Source organism: Bufo gargarizans, chromosome 5 (assembly GCF_014858855.1).
Source record: "Bufo gargarizans isolate SCDJY-AF-19 chromosome 5, ASM1485885v1, whole genome shotgun sequence".
Lineage (NCBI taxonomy): Eukaryota > Metazoa > Chordata > Amphibia > Anura > Bufonidae > Bufo > Bufo gargarizans.
Window position 1 is genome coordinate 410,107,915 of NC_058084.1, and position 21,402 is coordinate 410,129,316.

Genomic DNA, 21,402 nt, shown 5'->3' on the forward strand with positions numbered 1-21,402 from the left:
GTAGGGGACCAGCAGTCAACGGTGATCACTGCTGAATTGAAAACATAATCATTTACCCAACTTCCCACCATATGATTGCAGGGAAGGGACTTAGATGGTTACTAACTCATATTCAGACCAGTTCTTATCAGTGTAATAGCTTTAAATATTGGGCTCTTAGGCTGTTCTGCACAGGGGACCTGGGTTGCCTGTGTCCTCCCCTTGAGCATACCTTCTCAGTACAGTTTACAATTTATTCATCAGTCTCATATAAATCTTACCTATTGCCATCATATCAAATCTTCTTGTGTCTGGCTGGGTTTATCCGCCCATGTGGATGTATTTCTGTAACCACTTCTGTGACAATGCGCCGCATATCTGTGCAGCCAGCCTTTGGATCAAAAATGTGAATAAAGCTCCTTACTTTGCTTAGTTATGATGTGGAGCATGGTTTTTGCTAATCTCATTTTATGGCTGTCCAAAATCCTTTAATCTCCCTTTCATGATTCCCAGAAAGTAAAAGATGAAACAAGTTTATCTTTGGTCATTTGGCCAATGGGTCTAAAAATGAGATACAACAGCGAGAATGAGAAATGATAAAATATGTTTTATTGTAGAGAAGAAACACAAGCAGTATTACAATCGTTCAGTTCATATCTCAGCAGCTTTAAGCATTTTATTCAAAAACTCACTGTCATGTACCCTATTAGGAATTTAGAGTTAGGAGAAGGAGATCCACAGTTGACAATCATCTTGACTACTGGTTCTTCATAAGGGGGAATTACAGCTTCGAAGGAGCACCAATCGATGATGTACAGGTTGATGGATGCTCCTTTAAAGGGGTTTTCGCAAGGTCAGATGCAAAGTGAATAGGGGACAATTGATCATTATTGCGACCATTCATCCCCCCATTCACTTTGCATACTATTCTAGCGCAACCCTTGTTTACACATGACTAAAGATGATTTTTGGCATCACATGAAAGATGTAATCACCCAACCAATTTGCATTTGTTCATTTGTTGGGTAAAGGGCAGGCCTACTTACACAAACCAATTATCAGAAATGAGCGTTGCTACGATTGTTCGTTCCTAATAATTGGCATGATGATTTGCATATGTAAAAGGGTCCTTGGTTAAAGCTGAGAACAGCTGCAGAGAGCATCTACCAATCTGGAGGACCCAGGAATTTCAAGTGATTTTAATGGAAATTGTATAATGCTTCACTTCCCCTGTGGAGGCACTGCGGGCAAATTTATTGGGTTTCCCTACAAATCTGACTACTTGGGGTCTAAGCAGTGGAAAATCTTGTGGTCAGCCTCTTGTCCCAGAAACTGTGGCACCCAGCTGGCAAACTCACCTGGCAAATGAAAGCCCACCAAACCAAAATTCATAAGCTATAAAGCAGATAGTCATAGCACCTATCTAAGACCTATGATCAATGTTTGCCTCATGACTTGGACATTTTAACTTGTACGCTTAAATAGGTAACTTTGTTAAACCTTACGTAACCCCTTTCTTCTGAGATGATATTGAGTCTGTAACATTTGGGTTTGCATTAGTGATTAATTGCATCTTGTCTTTTATCGGTTACAGGAGTTGGTGGGGAGCAACCCTCCTCAGAGGAACTGGAAAGGAATAGCAATCGCACTTCTTGTAATTCTTGTAATCTGCTCCATGATCGTCACATCCGTCATACTGCTGACTCCAGGTAATGTCAAACAAAATATTGGGGGGGGGGGGAGGATTTATCATGCCCCATACTCCAGAATTTTAGCTTTAAAAATTGCAAAATAGGGCTTTTTGACTTTCTTGATTTATTTGCCCAAACATTTTTTGCCTCTTTTAATTTTTGCACCACTTACTCCAGTTTTGAAAAGTGGGTGGAAAATGGCGTTAGCCTGCTAAGCTGATTTAACAAAAATGTATCAACTGCAGTTACAGAAATGACAAACATCTAAAGACAGAAGCGCTAGACTTAAAGAGGCACCAAATGTATCAAACATGATGCAACATTTGGTGCAAATTATGGCAGCGCAGACTTCTGAAAAACTGACTTTAAAAATTCCCGTAAATTCCTTAAAGGCTATATACACTTTTGGGGACAATTTTTTATTATTGCATTTTACTCATATGGGGCTAAAAATCTTTTTTTCAATTGGTCTTTATTAAAAAATATTGAGCCGTTCTGTCACAAGGGGTTAACAGTTTTTCTAGCTGTGTGCATTCTTTCACTTTGTGCCAGTCATCTAATAAACCTTATCTCTAAAATATTAAAAGGTCATAAACACTAATTTAAGCCACATTCTTATCAGTAAGATAAGAACTTAGCTATAAAGAGTGTTTATAATGTCAGAGAGCAGAGATAAGGAGCCTGTCAGTTCCCTGTCTGTCAGAGCAAAGATAAAATTCAGATCCTGCTAGTAGAGTATCTCAGCTCTGTACAGAGAAAGGACTCAACATTTTTTATAAAGATTAATTGAAAAAATGATTTTTTAGCTCATAATGAGTACAATGCACAAATAAGAAAAAATTGCTCCCAAAGGTGTATATAGCCTATTACACACAATATTATATAATCCATTAGAAATTTTGCACGAAAAATTGTGGTATGTTCTAATACATGTATGTTATGGAGGCGTTCTCCTCTAAAAGCTCTGCATCTGGGGACACATTACGTCTCTACAGGTACAAAATGCATGTCCATAAAGACTCCATGTGTAGGATATGTGCGCAAGCATGTGCATGGACCCATAGTCAAAGGGTCTAGTCATCTAAATCACACTTTATTGGTATTAATGGTAGTATATGGGCGCTGACGAGGTGGCAATTGCTAAAGTAATGTTCGCCATGAGAATACTTCACCTTTGAAAGGAATGAGACTGTGCTGTGCTCACAGTTCTCCACTGACACAATCTGCAGACCAGTCATTAAACCACTCTACTGATAAGTTATTAAGGAGAGTATTTTATTACCTTCTATGGTAAATCATTAGTTCTGCAGTGTACATCCCCTGTTTGTAATGCTTAAACCAGAAAGATTATTGTTGTTCTTCTGATTAGGTTCCCATCTGACCTTTCTATCGCTGTATGAAAATGATTAAGATTTATTTCCCATTATATCAACATATCTACGTAAATAATGTATGTTTTTCAAGAAGACTATGAACAATTTGCACGAAAGAGGTTGTACTTGCTTCTCACCACATTTATTAAGTGTTTTAGACACCTTTTCCAACTTGTAATTATTGACTCTGCCCCAATGTGCACCAGGGTGTCATGCAGGGCCTTTTGAGCACTCATTTTACTGGATCTTTGACAGCCGAGAATATACAGTGATGTATTAAAAAGGAAAATATTAAAGGACAGGGGATAACTAGTTCTCTAAACGAGGACCCACTGGTGATCCTCAGTGATCAACTAGGATTGCCAGGGAAAGTAGCATGCAGTGGTCACACATTTGTTCTGCATCAACCCTTGCAGGAGAAGTGTGGTGCTAAACACATCATCTTAAATCAGAAATGCATGGTCATGTATCATGTAGTCACTCTGAGTCCTCCTTAATGAGAGTTTCTCTTTGCAGGAAGTTTTCTGATCTGGCTAGCAGAGGACAGTCTTACAGAGGATCATATTCTATCACATCAATATGCTTTATATGGACAGGGTTGGTCAAGCTCATTGATCAGATCACTATTGGCCATGACATGCCAAGGGTTAAAAGACTAGAATCAGAGGTTCTTCTGATCCCAGGTTTTACTGCAGGAGCCCAGCTTCCAATCACCGCCAGGTTTGTGCTGTTGATCATGATGCACAGTTATCTCATAATGCTTTAGAGGGTTAACATGGATCTAACCCTCTTATTGACATCTTGCTTTCTTGGCATTAATGGAAGAACGTCCAGTGACAGGCCCCATTAAAATGCAATCACCTAAACATACATATAATGCAGGAGAAGATTGTGTAGAAGAGGTCAAAGAATAACTTACCAAAAGCATCTAAAGGCTAGCTATTAAAACAAATTATCTCAGGATGTAATACTAAGGAGCACTGACCTAGTTAAGATCAAAAGCCTTTTGTACATCTAATTACATTGTAAGCAACTGGCAAGCAACCAGCAGCGAATTTACAGAGCATCTGAACTATTAGTATCTAAGATGGTACGGGGTTACTTCAGATCGAAAGTGCAAGACAATAGCGGCCATCATTGGTTCTTCTTTTCTTCCTCCTTTTGTTCCGGGACACGCTTTTACAAAGGCCGAAATGTGACATTGATTACAGCTTACATGACGTCCACTTATGTGATCGCCATTGAAGTCTTACCTGAAAGCTGCTCAATTAAACATTCAGAGCAAATAAATTGTCTCTGCCCAACGAATATGGTCACGTTCGCTAGCAGTAGACACTGGAAAAACTATTTCCTTCAAAGCCCTCCTGGTACATAAAGTAATTTACGCCTTTAATGTTGTGGTGTATACAGGCAAAGTGAAAATCTAGTGCAGTTGAGTTTGTTATTTTCCACAAGGAGATGTGAACACTCTATATAGCTATGTTACCTTTGTAGGTATGCGGACACAGGAGAGCAGCCTTTAATATCAGCCATTTCTGATGAACGAGTTGACCTAAATTAAACAAAACATAAAATATTCAACTTAAAGGGGTTGTGCAGCTTGTTAATATCGATGACTTATCCTCAGGATAGGTCCTCAATGTTTTATCTGCAGGGGTTCCACACCAGGGACACCCATCCTTCAGCTGTTTGAAAAGGATAGGTCATCAATATAAACTGCTTGTACAACCCCTTTAATAATCTGTATTTAAAGGGCAGACAATTATGGCATATCTACAGTATGATTTTATGATAAGTACCACCTCTGGGACTCTTACCTACCTCTGGAAGTCCTCAAACCCCTTCCAAGGCTGCAAGAATGGAGAAGTTCGACACTGTTTCCGTAACTCCCCTACCATTAATGGAAGGCATGGAAACAGCGCAGTGAGTTACACTGTTTCTTTAAGACCCAAGTTACAAAAGCGGCATACGGTAGGTAGCTTCCCGTTTCACTCTATTTCCATAACTCTTATTCACGTCTAAGTTATTTACGTAATCCCAGCAATAAAGGGCAGTGAGCAGTGATTTGGTAATGTCAGTATAACTGTGGTCTATGGCAGTTAAAAGATTAATGCCCGTATAACTGGTGGCATAGGGCAATGAGGGGATTCATTCCAGTATCCCTGGTGGTCTAGGGCAGTAAAAGGATAAATGGTAATATTCCTGGAGGAAGGTAGTGGAAGGGTTAATGCTACATACCCAGAGTCCAGCACTTGCTCCAAGCTGCGGTGTTGTAATTCCCTGCACTAATCATTGTGATGAGCACAGGGAGCAGATAGAGAGGACTGTGAAGCTGTAGCTGTACAGTTCTCTCTATGATCAGGAGGGGTGTTATGCCCAATCACTGTTAGCGTGAGGGTTGGAGCATGTGACGCTCCTATCTTAGGGTCCTGGTCACAAGTGTCACCTCTGTGACCCTTACAACTACTTACATGATAGTATTCTCAATATGCAAGTAGATATAGTAGCATATTGATGTGTATAATAAAAAATGCGATAAAGATGGTACACAGCGGAAAAATAAATGACTATGTAATTCGTTACCGAATAGTAGATATGCAGTGTGGGAATGTGTCATTGCCTTATATTTTTCACTCCTCTCCTAGGTAGTGTCACCATCACCACGGTTCAGCACAGCGGTTATCTTACATTGAGGTTGGATAAGATAATCAGACATACTAGGACTCAGGCTCTGCTCTCAGACTATTCCTTCATCTCATGCAGGGCATTTCTTCCATATCACAATGTGCATCGTCTCCTCTTCAAATACGGCAGCCTCCCATTTCCAGTGCAGGAACATGTCTCCAAGGAACACAGATTGACTTAAGAGCTGAAATGACTTTTCTTCTCATCTCCTGCCAACCTGTAAAAAAAAAAAAATAATCAGTAGGAGTTACTTACCGAGGACTTTAAAGTGATGCTCCACTTCAGTGCCTGAAATATTGAAATATTAGGTCCTGCTCACATGGTGCAGACTTGGTGTATGAGGTAGGATCAGGTGTAAATCCCAAAGAGAACTAGGGCGTAAAATGAAATTTTTCTTAATTTGCAATAAAAATTTCATTGTACATTAATTTCAAATGGGAGGGATGTAAAAACAGGTCATCCAAATATGCTATGAAAAGTATGGAGTATGTAAAACTGCGGTATAAAAATGTCTGTAGGAACTATTTTCAAACCCTAGTAGTTTCTATTTGTGATGAGCAAAATATTAGAAAATTTGATTAGGCTGCTTTGCCGAGTTAAAAAAATAAAATAATTTTGATCTGTCACAAAGCACATTCTTTGTAAGTAATGGGTGTAATGACAGGGAGCAGTGATTGTGCAGTTCCCCATCTTTGTACCCCTCAGCTGCCGTCTTCATAGCTGATCGCAGCATCTGACAGTCATAACACAGTGTCAAATAAAATAAATTAAATCATACTTAGCTCATCCATCGGATCGTGACAAGCTGTCATCTTGATAGAATATCTAGAGGTGCAAAATCTCTCAAGTACCATTATGAAGTCATCACGTCCAGTCATACGTCACCCCGCACGATATTTCATGTGATATCTTCAATCAAGATGGCGGCGACCGACAAATAGGTGAGCTAAGGCTACTTTCACACTTGCGTTCAGAGCGGATCCGTCTGGGGTCTGCCCAGACGGATCCGCTCATATAATGCAGACAATGGGATCCGTTCAGAACGGATCCGTCTGCATTATGATGTAGAAAAAATTCTAAGTGTGAAAGTAGCTTCAGACGGATCCGTTTTGACTTTACATTGAAAGTCAATGGGGGACGGATCCGTTTGAAAATTGAGCCGTATAGTGTCAAATTCAAACGGATCCGTCCCCATTGACTTACATTGTAAGTCTGGACGGATCCGTTTGCCTCCGCACGGCCAGGCGGACATCCGAACGCTGCCAAACTGATGCATTCTGAGCGGATCCGCATCCACTCAGAATGCATTAGGGCAGTACGGATGCGTTCGGGGCCGCTTGTGAGAGCCTTCAAACGGAACTTACAAGCGGAGCCCCGAACGCTAGTGTGAAAGTAGCCTAAGTATGATTATTTTTATTTTTTTTACCGCCATTCAGGGAAAATTTATTTTATACCACGAAGCTTTGCGGCGAATCAAATTTTCCCTGAAATTCGCTCAACACTAGCTTCTATATCTAGCATACTGTTTTATTAACCTAAACAGAAAGAAAACCCTGATCAGTCCAGCCGCCACAATGACAGGATGTGTCCGTTATATAGTAAATCTGGAGCATCTTTTCAAACAGTTCTGTGTTGTGCTATTTTTATTTTATTCCTACTAAAAATGTATTAATTAATTGCCAGTAGGTCCCATTAGGCGATACCAGTTAGTGGTGTGTCCCAGTCTGACTAGTGGGATTGATTGGTTGAGCTTTTGGAATAGGTGCTCCAGAATTATTTTATGGAGAAAGCAAATAGTCACATGTCAGAAGAGGTGTCAGGTCCTCTTAGTACTATATATCAATCCAAAAAAAAACCAACTATAAAAGTTCTACATTCCCAAAGAAGAACCTGAATATCTTGGTGCAAGGTTTTAGGATACAAAGGAAACCTTAGCATTTCTCACAGAATTCATCAGTCAACCTGACCCTCTTTTTAATGTATTTTCGCTCTAAAATCAAGAATGGTGTCCAAACCTGATATTACATTAAAAAAATAAAAATAAAAAAAAACATCAACACAATATCCTGTTGAGTAAAGGACAGATCAGATCCTGACAGCCTCCGGGGACCACAAACACAGACAGGCCCTCACTTTACAAGATAACAAATATATGTTTATATGCTGCTTTCTCATTGAGATTGCAATCTAGAAAATGAAATGTTTTAGCCAATCACTATAAAAATATAAACCATCACAGTTTAGAAAAAGGGATACATTTCTTGTGAGGTTATGAAAATAAACTTCCTGTAAACCCTTATATGAATCAGTAAATACACACACATCTTAGACAGCATAACATCTGCATAATGTTACAATAGAGTGGTGAGGCATCCTGTGATTTTTCATTTTTCACTCTCTGCTTTCTTGGAGCCTTACTTTTTTTATTTTTCCATTTTATCATGGTTGATAAAGGCTCAGGATGGATCGAAAAGTGCCCCTGTTAGAACACTAACAATAAAGGAGAATTAATTGACTGAAGAGAGCCAGTGCTGGGATTTCTTCTATACTACTAAAAGTATGGACCTTCAACTGTCTGCTAAGTTTTCTTTTTTTTTTTTTTTTTTTTATATACTGACATGCGGTTGCTGGCCAGTCAGTTCTTAGAGGGCATTTGTAGCTATAACACTTGATGGCCTATTGCATGTGCACTTGGCAGCTGAAGGCCTGATGTGTCAAAGTGTAAAGGGTGTGGCAGTTGCAGAGAGAGCAGAGTCTCTAAGGCCTCTTTCACACGGGCGTCAGTATTTTTGCCTGGATAAGAGGCGGGTGCGTTGCGGGAAAATGCGCGATTTTTCCGCGCGAGTGCAAAACATTGTAATGCGTTTTGCACTCGCGTGAGAAAAATCGTGCATGTTTGGTACCCAAACCCGAACTTCTTCACAGAAGTTCGGGCTTGGGATTGATGTTCTGAAGATTGTATTATTTTCCCTTATAACATGGTTATAAGGGAAAATAATAGTATTCTGAATACAGAATGCAGAGTATAATAGTACTGGAGGGGTTAAAAAAAATAAAAAAGTTAACTCACCTTATCCTCTTGATCGCGTAGTTCCCGGTCCCTTCTTTACTAGCTGTGGGCTAAATGACCTGTGGTGACGTCAGATCACATGCTCCAATCACATGGTCCATCACCATGGTGATGGACCATGTGATCTGACATCACCACAGGTCCTTTAGCCCACAGCTAATAAAGAAGGGACCGGGAACTATGCGATCAAGAGGATAAGGTGAGTTAACTTTTTTATTTTTTTAACCCCTCCAGTACTATTATACTCTGCATTCTGTATTCAGAATGCTATTATTTTCCCTTATAACCATGTTATAAGGGAAAATAATACAGTGAATAGACTGTCACCTAAAACCCATGCATGAAAATCACACCGCATCCGCACTAGCTTGCGGATGCTTGCGATTTTCACGCAACCCCATTCATTTCTATGGGGCCTGCGTTACGTGAAAAACGCAGAATATAGAACATGCTGCGATTTTCACGCAACGCATAAGTGATGCGTGAAAATCACCGCTCATGTGAACAGCCCCATAGAAATGAATGGGTCAGGATTCAGTGCGGGTGTAATGCGTTCAACTCACGCATCGCACCCGCGCGGAATACTCGCCCGTGTGAAAGGGGCCTAAGTGTAACGGCAATGCCTCTGTTGCTCCTAGAGGCTCTTTTGCAAATATGAATTATTATTTTCTCAGCAATGCGGGCACATATGAACATGGGACCAACACAGATGCCTTCAGCTGCCAAGTTCACATGTAACAGGTCAGCCAGGGTTAAGCAAGGGTTAACAGCCAAACAAAACTCAATATTTATTACCCTGATTCTGTAGTTTACAGAAACACCCCATATGTGGTCGTAAACTGCTGTATGGGCACACGGCAGGGCGCAGAAGGAAAGTAACGCCATATAATTTTTGGAAGGCAGATTTGACTGGGATAGTCGCGCATCTTCTGATCAGTAACAGGCGTTTTTACTAAATTTAGTTCCCTCTCAGCAATGCAGAGCAGGGGGTTTTCACCGGCAAAAATGGGTTAATGTCAACCATCAATGTAATAGACGAGTTTTAGAAATTTAGGTCCCTGTCACTTATGCAGAGCAGGGGTTTGTATACGGCAAAAATGGTAAAATGTCACCCGAGAATGTAACAGACACTTTTGCACCTTGCTCCCTCTTTTGCTGTGTTGGTGCCTCTGTGCGACCACTGCCTCTTCCTCCAAATTGCACACGTCACTCACATGACCTTAATTCCATGTGGGGTCTAGTACCTCATCATCCTCCACATCATCTTCCACCCACTCTTTACCCCTGCCCTCCTTGTCGGTCTGCAGACTGCAGAATGCCCCAGCAGTTGGCACCTGTGTTTCATCATCATCCAAGACGTGCTGCGGTGGTCCTCCCATGTCCTCATCCTGAAACATAAGTGGTTGGGCATCAGTGCACTCAATCTCTTCCACTTCTGGGGCAGGGCTATGTGGATGGCCCATGGAAACCCTGCCAGCAGAGTCATCAAAAAGCAGAAGAGACTGCTGCATGACTTGGGGATCAGACTGCTTGCCTGATTTGCAAGGGGGTGAGGTGAAAGACAGATGGCCATGGGCTGCAGGTGACAACTCTAATCTAATCTCGAAACTGGAGGCACTGTCAGCCACCCAATCTACTATCGCCTGTACTTGTTCTGGTTTGACGCTCTCCTCATTTTTTGCGGTCACACACCAAAGTAACAGACATTTTTACTAAATGAAGTTCCTTGTGAACAATGCAGGGCAGGGTTTTTTTGACAGCCAAAATGGGTTAATGTCACCCAACAATGGAACAGACGAATTTTTTAAATTTAGGTCCCTGTCACCTAGGCAGAGCAGGGTTTTTTTTTACGGGAAAAATGGGTTAATGTCAACCAACAATGGAACAGACAATATTTTAAACTTATTGCCCAGTCTGCTATGCAGTGCAGGCAGCAAAGGTACTTTATTGCCCAAAAAAAACCATTTTTTCTCACGCACAATGGAACAGATGGATTTAACTGTATTTCTTTAACTACCAGAAATGTGGAACAGGGCAAAAAGGTACTTTATTGCCCCAAAAAAGATTTTTCTTTAACCCTAAATGAAACAAATGAATTTAACTGTGATTATATTTCACTCTCACAAATGAAGCACAAGTTGTTTTTTTTACATAAAAAATGGTGGCTATATCACCCCTACAATGGAGCAGATGGATTTGCTGAATTTATGTGCCTGCCTGTCACCTATGCAGTGCAGGCCTCAGAGGTACTTCACAACAAAAAATGTTTATATGTCACCCCACAAAAGAACAGATGGATTTAACTGATTCTATTTCACTCAGAAATGCAGCACAGGGGTACTTTACAGAAGAAAATAGGGATATGTCACCCCCTGGTTCCTTGAACTCACAGACGGTATTACTTTCCCTTCCCCTGGCACATATGCAGTGCAGGTGCACTTTAAAAATGGGTATATGTCGGCCACTGAACTACAAGAACTGGATTAATTGATTGTCCCTGGCACATATGCAGTGCTGGTGCACAAAATGGCGTCCGACGCCCACCTAACTAACAGACAGTTTTAAAGTTTTTTTTCAGTCTCACTGGACTCAGGGCAGGGTACAAAAATGTTGCATTGCACCCCCAAACAAAAAACGCTGTAGATCGCAGAATTCACACCAAGTGCAGATATCAGAGTCTTTCCTAATCTCTCCCTCACAGCAGCAGCATCCTCTCCCTACAACTAGTAAGAGCTGAGTGACCGCACGCGCTACGTGACTCCAGCTTATATAGAGGCTGGGTCACATGCTGCACTTGGCCAACCACAGCCATGCCATTAGTAGGCATGGCTGTGATGGCTTCTAAGGGAACACAAGTCAAATGCTTGTTGATTGGCTGCCCTGCAGCCTTTCAACAAGCGCCATTAAATTGACGAACACCGAACTCGAACCTGAACTTGTACGAAAATGTTCGGGTTCGGGTCCGGATACAAAAAACCCTAAAGTTCGGGTTTGCTCAACCCTAATCATGTGCTATTTTTATAGAGCAGGTAGTTACAGACACGACAATACCAAATATGACAACTTTTTGGGTTGTTTGTTTCAGTTTTACATAATAAAGCATTTTAAAAAAAATTGTCATAGTTTATTTTTATTTTTTGGGCAACTATCTTATGTAGGGGCTCTTTTTTTGGGTATGAGATGACGGTTTGATTGGTACTATTTTAGGGTGCATATTACTTTTTGATCACTTGGTATTACACTTTTTGTGATGTAAGGTGACAAAAAATGGCTTTTTGATACAGTTTTTATTAAAAATGTTATTATAGTGTTCACCTGAGGGGTTAGGTCATGTGATATTTTTATACAGAAGGTTGTCACTGATTTGTAAATACCTAATATGTATAGTTTTTTGATTTATTTAAGTTTCACACAGTAAATGCATTTTTGAAACAAAAAAAAAATCATGTTTTAGTGTCTCCATGTTTTAGTGTCTCCATATTCTGAGAGACATATTATTATTTTTTGGGGGGGATTGTCTTAGGTAGGGGCTTATTTTTTGTAGGATAAGGTGATAGTTTGATTGGTACTATTTTGGGGGGCATATGCCTTTTTAATCGCTTGGTGTAGCAATTTTTGTGATGTAAGGTGACAAAAGGAGTAAAAGGAGATAATTCCCCTGACTTTTATACCGCACATCGAGTAATTAGGCTCCATTCACACGTCCGCAAAATGGGTCCGCATCCTTTCCGCAATTTTGCGGAAAGGGTGCGGACCCATTCATTCTCTATGGGGACGGAATGTGCTGTCCGCATCCACATTTGCGGATCCGCACTTCCGCATCCGTGATTCAGTTTCCGCAAAAAAATAGAACATGTCCTATTCTTGTCCGCAATTGCGGACAAGAACAGGCATATTCTATTATGTCGGCAATGTGCGGTCCGCAAAATGCGGAACGCACATTGCCGCTTTCCGTGTTTTGCGGATCCGTGTCTCCGTGTATCCGCAAAACACATTGCGGACGTGTGAATGGAGACTAATACTACCTACCTGTCAGTGGAAAACAAAACAAGGATGATTCAGATAGGCAAATGACTTTTTACGCTCAGATATATTAATTATACTAAATGTACTTCAATTCCCAGATGATCTTCAGAGAGCTATTAAGACTTTGTACATGAAAATTACAGCGTCTTAAGAGACATAAAGTTCATCTGCTGAACTGATAAGTTAATGTAGGAAAAAGGTAAAAGCAACTTTAATGGAAAAATTTGCACTGGGCCTGGGATCCAGCTAAAAAGTGCGTCTGGGAGGAGCATTGAGAGCTGCTCTACCCAGTTTAGCACATTCCTTTCAATCCTGATTGGCTGAGAGCAACTGACTGGCACAGTCTTTTTTAGTTGGATGCCAAGCATAATCTACAACTCAACAAACTCTAATGCCTGAAGCTTTTTTTTTTTTTTTTTATTCTTTGCACCAACTATTGTAGTGTATTGGCTGCAGATATAAAAAAATATGTACATAGGCTGTCTATAGAGTCAGCGGTATGGACCCCTCATACAGCCCTAGACCTTAACTTGAGGACTGACTTTATAAATATAAGTTACTAACTATGAAGACCCTGATTACTGAAGACATATAACATATTCAATTTGGAAGAATATGCTTAAAAGTGGCATCAATGGAAACTCTACATAACTTCAGGCTCGCAATATATGGAGACCTGAGGATAGGTCATCAATATGGGAAACATAGATAATCCCTTTAAAGGGGTTGTGCCAAGTGTATCCCCCACAGGATAGGGGGTAACTTACTGATCTTTGGTGGTCCGACCACTGGGACCCCCACCAATCACAAGAACGGGGGTCTCGTTTTGATGAAGAGGCCGGTCAACCACGTGCAATGGCCCCCTGTTCATTTACTACGGGAGCGCCAGGGATAGCAGAGTACACCTCCAAGTCCCACAGAGAATGAATGGAGCTGAAGCGAAATCAGAAAGAGGAAATGGGACCCCCATTCTCGTGATTGTGGGGGCCCAGTAGTCATACCCCAGCCTATCAGCAAGTTATCCCCTATCCAGTGGATAGGGGAAAACTTATAAACTTTGCACAACCCCTTTAATTAAGAGCCTTCATTACAGACTTCACTGTTTTGGACAGGAGAAATAGCACTCTAAAAATGATGGAGATCTTAGTGGCACCCGCTGGACGCTGTTATAAGAAAATGTGTTCTGACGCTCACTGCTGGTGTCTGGTGAGCAACACATCTGAAAAGGCTTTGTAAATGGAAGCCAGAAGGCAGATGTGAACAGAGCCTAAGGCCTCTTTCACACGGGCGTCATTTTTTTTGCCCGGATAAGAGCCGGGTGCGTTGCGGGAAAATGCGCGATTTTTTCTGCGCAAGTGCAAAACATTGTCATGCGTTGCACTCGCGTGAGAAAAATCGCGCATGTTTGGTACCCAAACCCGAACTTCTTCATAGAAGTTCGGGCTTGGGATTGATGTTCTGAAGACTGTATTATTTTCCCTTATAACCATGTTATAAGGGAAAATAATAATGATCGGGTCTCCATCCCGATGGTCTCCTAGCAACCATGCGTGCAAATCGCACGGCATCCGTACTTGCTTGCGGATGCCATCCGATTTTCACACACCCCATTCACTTCTATGGGGCCTGCGTCACGTCAAAATCGGAAAATATAGAGCATGCTGCGATTTCAACTGAACGCGCAAGTGATGCGTTAAAAACATCGCTCATGTGCACAGCCCCATAGAAATGAATGGGTCAGGATTTAGTGCGGGTGCCATACGTTCGCCGCACGGATCGCACCCGCACGGAAAACTCGCCCGTGTGAAAGGGGCCTAAGTCTCCCTATAATCAGAAAAAAATTGGGCTTGCATTGTTTCTGATTCTCTATACTTACTACATGCAATGCATGCTTCCTTTATTTCTTAACCATTTTGGAGGCCCATTGTTAGGCTTAGTCCTAGAAGCGAGATTCCTTTGTAACCTCCATTCAGAGGAGAGCCTTCGTGTCACTGAATCAGTTTGATTCTTGCACAGTGAATGCGCAGTCATCATGAATAATGGCAAGGTCAGCCCATTTTAAAGTGTTAAGCATCTCGCTTGGGATCAGCAGCAAACTGTACTGTCAATACCTGCACATTGCTGACTTTGTTAGGCTGGTTGAATGCCATAACAAAGATATGCTTTTACCTTAGCCTTTTTTACAGCATATGGTAGGAGTCTGTGCACACAGAAAATAATAAACCTAGAAATGCAAGAAAAACCTTCTAAATATCATAAGTACCAACAATGAAAGTCGTTCAGGAATTTATGAACTCATTGGGCCAGATTTATCATTACACTAACCCTGGGTTCAGACCTGAGCGTTCTGAAAGGAGCGCTCTGTATGCGCTATTGTACCGGCGTTTACAATCGCGCATACAGAGACAGGCGAACACACATTGTCGCGCGTTCCCGAATATCTATGTACGGGAACGCGCGACAAAACGCCCCAAAAAAGCTCAAGAACTTGTTTGAGCGTCGGGCGTTTTACAGCACGATCGTACACGCTGTAAAACGCCCAGGTGAGAACCATTCCCATAGGGAATCATTGGTTTCTCCTTGCTGAGCTTTTTACAGCGCGTAGGAACGCGCTGTAAAACGCTCAGGTGTGAACTTAGGGTTAGGGTACTTTCACACTTGCGTTGCTTGATTCCGGCAGGCAGTTCCGTTGCCTGAACTGACTGCCTGATCAGGCAAACTGTATGCAAACAGATGTCATTTTTTCTGACTGATCAGGCATTTTTCAGACTGATCAGGATCCTGATCAGTCTAAAAAATGCCTGATCAGTCAGAAAAATGCATTGCAATACCGGATCCGTTTTTCCGGTGTCATCAGGCAAAACGGATCCCTTTTTTTTTTCTTTCTCATTTTTAAGACCGGAAGGACGGATCCAGCATTCTGGTATTTTGAATGCCGGATCCGGCACTAATACATTCCTATGGAAAAAAATGCCGGATCCGGCATTCAGGCAAGTCTTCAGTTTTATTCGTCGGAGATAAAACCGTAGCATGCTACGGTTTTCTCTTTTGCCTGATCAGTCAAAATGACTGAACTGAAGACATCCTGATGCATCCTGAACGGATTGCTCTCCATTCAGAATGCATGGGAATATGACTGATCAGTTCTTTTCCGGTATAGAGCCCCTGTGACTAGAAAAACGCTAGTGTGAAAGTAGCCTTACATCTTACTCCACTTTTACATATGTCCAAAGTCACTTTTGGCTAAGTCAGATTTATTAATGGTCCTTTAATACTGTGATAAATGTGGTTTGACGGTAGCGGCTTTACAAAAGTTGCATGTTCTATTAAAAAGTCGCATAACATAAGCATTATCCTCAGCGGAGTGAGACTTTGTCGCAATAGTAAATCTGTCTAGAGATTCATGTACATAAGAAAACACGCCCATTTTCAGAAAACTGGCGGGCATAGCACAGAGCCAATAAAAGTTGCACATTTTTGCACAGTTTTAGCGATTGTGCAAAAATTTGTGACTTTTTCACTCCATTATTTTGACTTGAGCTAAAGATAAATCTTGCCCATTGTCTCTGTAGGCACAATTCTTCACCTTTTATAGTAGTATAGACCTGTTTATTCCTAATTATTTTCTTTATTATTCATAATTATCATTTAAATGGGCCATTACATGAATCATAATAATAATAAAAGTAAAGGGGCCTTAAAGTGGTTGTCACACCTCAAATATTGGTGGCATATCTCTAGGATATGCCACCAATGGCAGATAGGTGCGGGTCCCAATTCTAGAACCTGCAGTCCTGCACCTATCTCTAGATCAGAGTGTCCAAAGTGAAGGAGGGTGCAAAGAGCTTGTGCAGTGTGCTCTCTATTTATTTCTATGAGACTTCCAAAAATAGCTGAGCTTGCTGCTAAGTTCCATAGAAATGAATAGAGGGCACACTGCACAAGCTCAACCTCTACTCCATTTACTTCTGGGAGCCAAAAGTGGGACCCACACCTATTTGACATTGGTGGCATATCCTAGAGCAGGGGTCAGCAACCTCTGGCACTCCAGGTGTTGTGAAATTATATCTCTCATCATGCACACTTGCTTGGCTGTTCTCTGAACTCCCACAGAATTGAAAGGAGCATGCTGGGAGTTGTAGTTTCACAGCAGCTGGAGTGCCGAAGGTTGCTGATCTCTGTCCTAGAGATATGCCACTAATATTTGAGATGAGACAACCCCTTTAAAGGGATTGTCCGAGTTATATAAAAACCTAGGTAAATGGCCTAAAATAACAAAAGGATGGATACTCACCCATTTATCCCCTGCTTCTTCCTGTGCTGAGCTTCGTTCCTTGCCACTACCCTTCGTATTCCTGGCTGCAGCTGTGACATTCTGTGTACATTCACTACCACTGCAGCCAGTCACTGGCCTTAGTAGATACATCTGGTCAGCATTGGACTGAAATTCCTTGGGCCCACCAAAGGAAAGGATTTTGAGACCCTGGCCTCTTATATATGCACAACAGGTCAATGTCCCCTTTAAGTAATTATTGTGTCACGTTTGAGTGTGGTAGGGAAACCCACACCAAACATAGGAGGGAAAGGGGTGAGGAAATAAGGCCTGAAAATTAGGGAAAGGAGATGGACACCTCCTAGTAAAACCCTAATCAAAGTCCTGACTGACTACTAGTATAACATACCCCAGAGGTAGGTGAGTTCATACACCAGAATACCTAGAGTCCTAACTCACCCTATAGGACCTGGGTACTAATGTCAAAACTGAGACAACCTGTTCCTCCAAAAGGAAGGATTAACAGGAGTCTCCCTCAGGCCTTAATACAAATGACAGGGTAATGCAACACACAAAATAACCCCAAAAAAATACAACTTCAAGTGGCTACGGCAGCGCCAGGAACTCAGTCGAGATCCACACACCAGCTATACACAACTCCAACAGAAGCTATAAACTGCATAGCATAGTGGGAGAAACAGCAATAAATAGAGAAGGTTAAGTGACCATACCTGGGGATGGAAGGTGTGGCAAGCACCAGAAACAACACAGATGTCATTTGATCCAAACAGAAAACATGTCAGAACAAACCACGTGTTGCCAGTCTCACCGATCTCCTGCCACCTGTCGCGGGAATGTGTGTGACATATTGCTTTCTTGCCATATACAGGACTTGGCATTAATAAGGCTTAATATGATATCTGGTTCTAGGTGGACCCACACTGCAAAGGGCCCTTGTGCAATAAAAGTATGAGGAGCCCTTTAAAGGGAAACTGTCATCAACTTTATGCTGAACTCACTGAGGGCAGCAAAAAAATAGTGACAGAAATGCTGATTTTGGTGTGTCACTCCTGAGCTAAAAGTAAGTGGTTGCCGAAAACCAACATCACAATCATTGCAGACTGGGCCTGGAAAAGAGTCACGGCCACCTGAGAAGAGTCCTGGTTATTCATGAATTCCTGCTCTCCTGCTGATGACTGACAGTCTTCTACCTAGTTTTCTCCCTTTCTGTCTAGGCGAGAACTGCCAATCATCAGCAGATGGTCGGGAGAGCAGGAGACCATGACTCTTTTCAGGTAGATTATTTTCAAGGCCTGTCCTGCAGCAACCATTTACTTTTAGCTCAAGAGTGACACACCGCAGAAATCAGCATTTCTGTCATTATTCTTTGCTGCCTCAGAGAGGTCAGCATAAAGATGATGACAGGTTCCCTTTAATGAAACAGCTACGGTAGTTTGTTGAGAGTGAGGAGCTCATCATACAGCCCGACTTCTCTTCTTGTAATCCACCAGTAACAATTATGACTACAGATAACGGCCCTTTACATGCAGTGAAGTAGACATAGGAAACATTTTATGTGGTGGGCCCCTCTTTCTATCCCTGCTGTACAGGTTGCACATATAGGTCATGCCCATCCTCGAGATTAGTCACAAAATCTACTGCAATTTTTTCCTTCTGCTAGACCTTTGGGGAACCTGTTTTTTAGAGACATATTCCTGTTTGAGTGCATAGGTCCAATAGAGAATATTCTGGTATTCGTCAGGCCAGTGCAACACTGTGTTCTGTGCATTGCTGAGGTCAATGATTGGCTGTAGTACCTGTGTAGACGGAATGTCACTGCTGCAGCCAGGAATATAATGTCAGCAGCAGGAGGATCGGAGCTCAGCGCTGGAACAAACAGGGGAGAAAATGGATAATTATACATAGTGATGGACGAACATCTGCCGATTCGCGAATGCGATCAAATGTTCGCAAACTGCAAGTACGCAGCAGGCCCCACTCACTTTAATGGCAGGCGAACCTGAAAAACCTTCAGGTCATTATTGCAGTCACCAAATACTTACAAGAAGTGCACAAATCGTCCCACAACATGGACAGTGACATACCAGAGGGGGATCAATGTCAAAAATTCCCACAAAAAAAAGTATTTTAATCAGGGGCCATTTTTATGCGTCTTAAAGGGAAACTGTCAAAAATCTGGCCTGCTGGAGCCTAGAAAAGTTTTATTTTAGGCCACGGGACTACAAGCCCAAAACAGGCATTCACCAGACAGAAAACATAAAGTGATTATGTGGCTGGAGGTATATTAGACGGTCATTGGATAACAATTTTACTTCTGGCCAGTGAAGTACAGGCCCCAAAAATTATTCATTTAATGTACAGAAAAGGACAAGTGATTATGTGGCTGGAGGTATATTACAGTCATTGGATATCAATTTTACTGCAGGCCAGTACAAATAAATGTCAAATACATATGTTTAATAGTGATGAGCGGGAGGTGCCATATTCGATTTTGCGATATTTCAAATCGACGAAATAGAATATTCATCATTATTCTATTTATCGCTAATAATATGCGATTTAATTATTCGCGTATTGCGAATTTTCTTTTAACTGTATAAGGCAACTTTTCTATGGCTATGGCTAGGCTAATGTATATTTTACGAATATTCTCTATATTGCTATAACTTAGTTTTTTAGAATATTCGTAATATTCTAAAAAACTAAGTTATAGCAATATAACGATTATTCGTAAAATACACATATAATGTAATGTAATTTAGCTAATGTAGTGCTATAATCATTTAAAAAAAAAAATTGTCAATTTTTTTTTGCCTCTTCTGAACTTCAGTTTTGGAAAAAAATGTTGCTATAAAAAAAAAAATACTATAGCTCTATATTAGCTAAATTGCAGTTTATATGTGTATTTTACGAATATTCACTATATTGCTATAACTTTGCTTTTTAGAATATTCGTAATATTCTAAAAGATGAAGTTAGAGCAATATAGCGAATATATTCGTTATTTAGAATATTTTTCTTTTTTTTTTCCAATGTGTACTGTTATTCCACCTTAGCATACTGCTCCCCGACAAGCGTCCCCGTCACCATGGGAACGCCTGTGGGTTAGAATATACAATCGGATCTGAGTTTTCACAATCTCAAGGAAACGGGGACGAGTATGCGAACAACTGTACAGATAGGAAAAAATAACGCGAAAATTCTAAATAACGAATATATTCACTATATTGCTATATATTTGTTTTTTAGAATATTGATCATTTTATTTTCCATATGAAAACATGATTCCTCCCTGCTTAAGTTGCTTGTGGGACAATGACTTATTGACCCACAAGAAAGAAGCAGGGAGGAAATATGTTTTCAGATGTTAAAAAATGACGAATATTCGATATAATGAATATATAGCACTATATTTGTAATGTTCGCGAATTTACGAAGTTGTGATATTCACACTTAATATTCGCTATTCAATTATTCGAGCTCAACACTAATGTTTAAAAGAACTAAAAATATAAAATTTGATTAAAAACATGGCTAACAAAATCCCCCCTCTTGAATAAACCCCAAATGATAATAGGTGAAATTCGATAACACGTGGTCGTCACAGGTGTTGAATTCCTCCGAGGCCCCAACAATTATGCATTCACCGTACAGAAAAGATCAAGCGATTATGTGGCTGGAGGTATATTATACGTTCAATGGATATAAATTTTACTGCAGGCCAGTGCACTACAGGCCCCAAAAATTATTAATTCATCGTACAGAAGAGAACAATTAATAATGTGGCTGGAGGTACATTAGGCGGTCACCGTATAACAATTTTACTGTTGGCCAGTTAGATTACAGGCCCCCAAAAATATGCATTCATCGTACATAAGAGATCAAGTGATTATGTGGCTCGAGGTATATTAGACAGTAATTGCATATTAATTTTACTGCAGGCTAGTACAAATACATGTCAAATACATATGTTTAAAAGAACAAAAAATATAAAATTGGATTAAAAACATGGCTAACGAAATTCCCCCTTTTGAGAAAAAAACAAATGATAATAGTCGTCACAGGTGCTGAATATATCTGAGGTCCCAAATATTAGGCATTCACCGGAGAGAAAATGCCTTATTTACATATGACAGGAACCATTCTTTGTTCTGTGTGGTGGCGGATATGTGTGGGCTGGCATGAGGGAATTCAATTAAACGTGGTCGTTGCAGGTGTTGAATTCCTCCGAGATCCATGCCTCATTCATGAGCTAGGCGAGTGCGCTTATCGGTTACGATCCCC

At 41.0% G+C, this 21,402-nt stretch overlaps 1 protein-coding gene across 2 annotated transcripts in view; it reads left to right on the forward strand.

Moving 5' to 3' along the window:
- Positions 1–21,402, forward strand: part of DPP6 (dipeptidyl peptidase like 6) — a 1,705,234-nt gene that overhangs the window by 1,013,560 nt on the left and 670,272 nt on the right. For both annotated transcript variants that reach the window (XM_044293859.1, XM_044293858.1), the window contains exon 2: positions 1,574–1,688. In XM_044293859.1, coding sequence (XP_044149794.1) covers positions 1,574–1,688 — 115 coding nt within the window. The remainder of the gene's footprint in view (positions 1–1,573; positions 1,689–21,402) is intronic.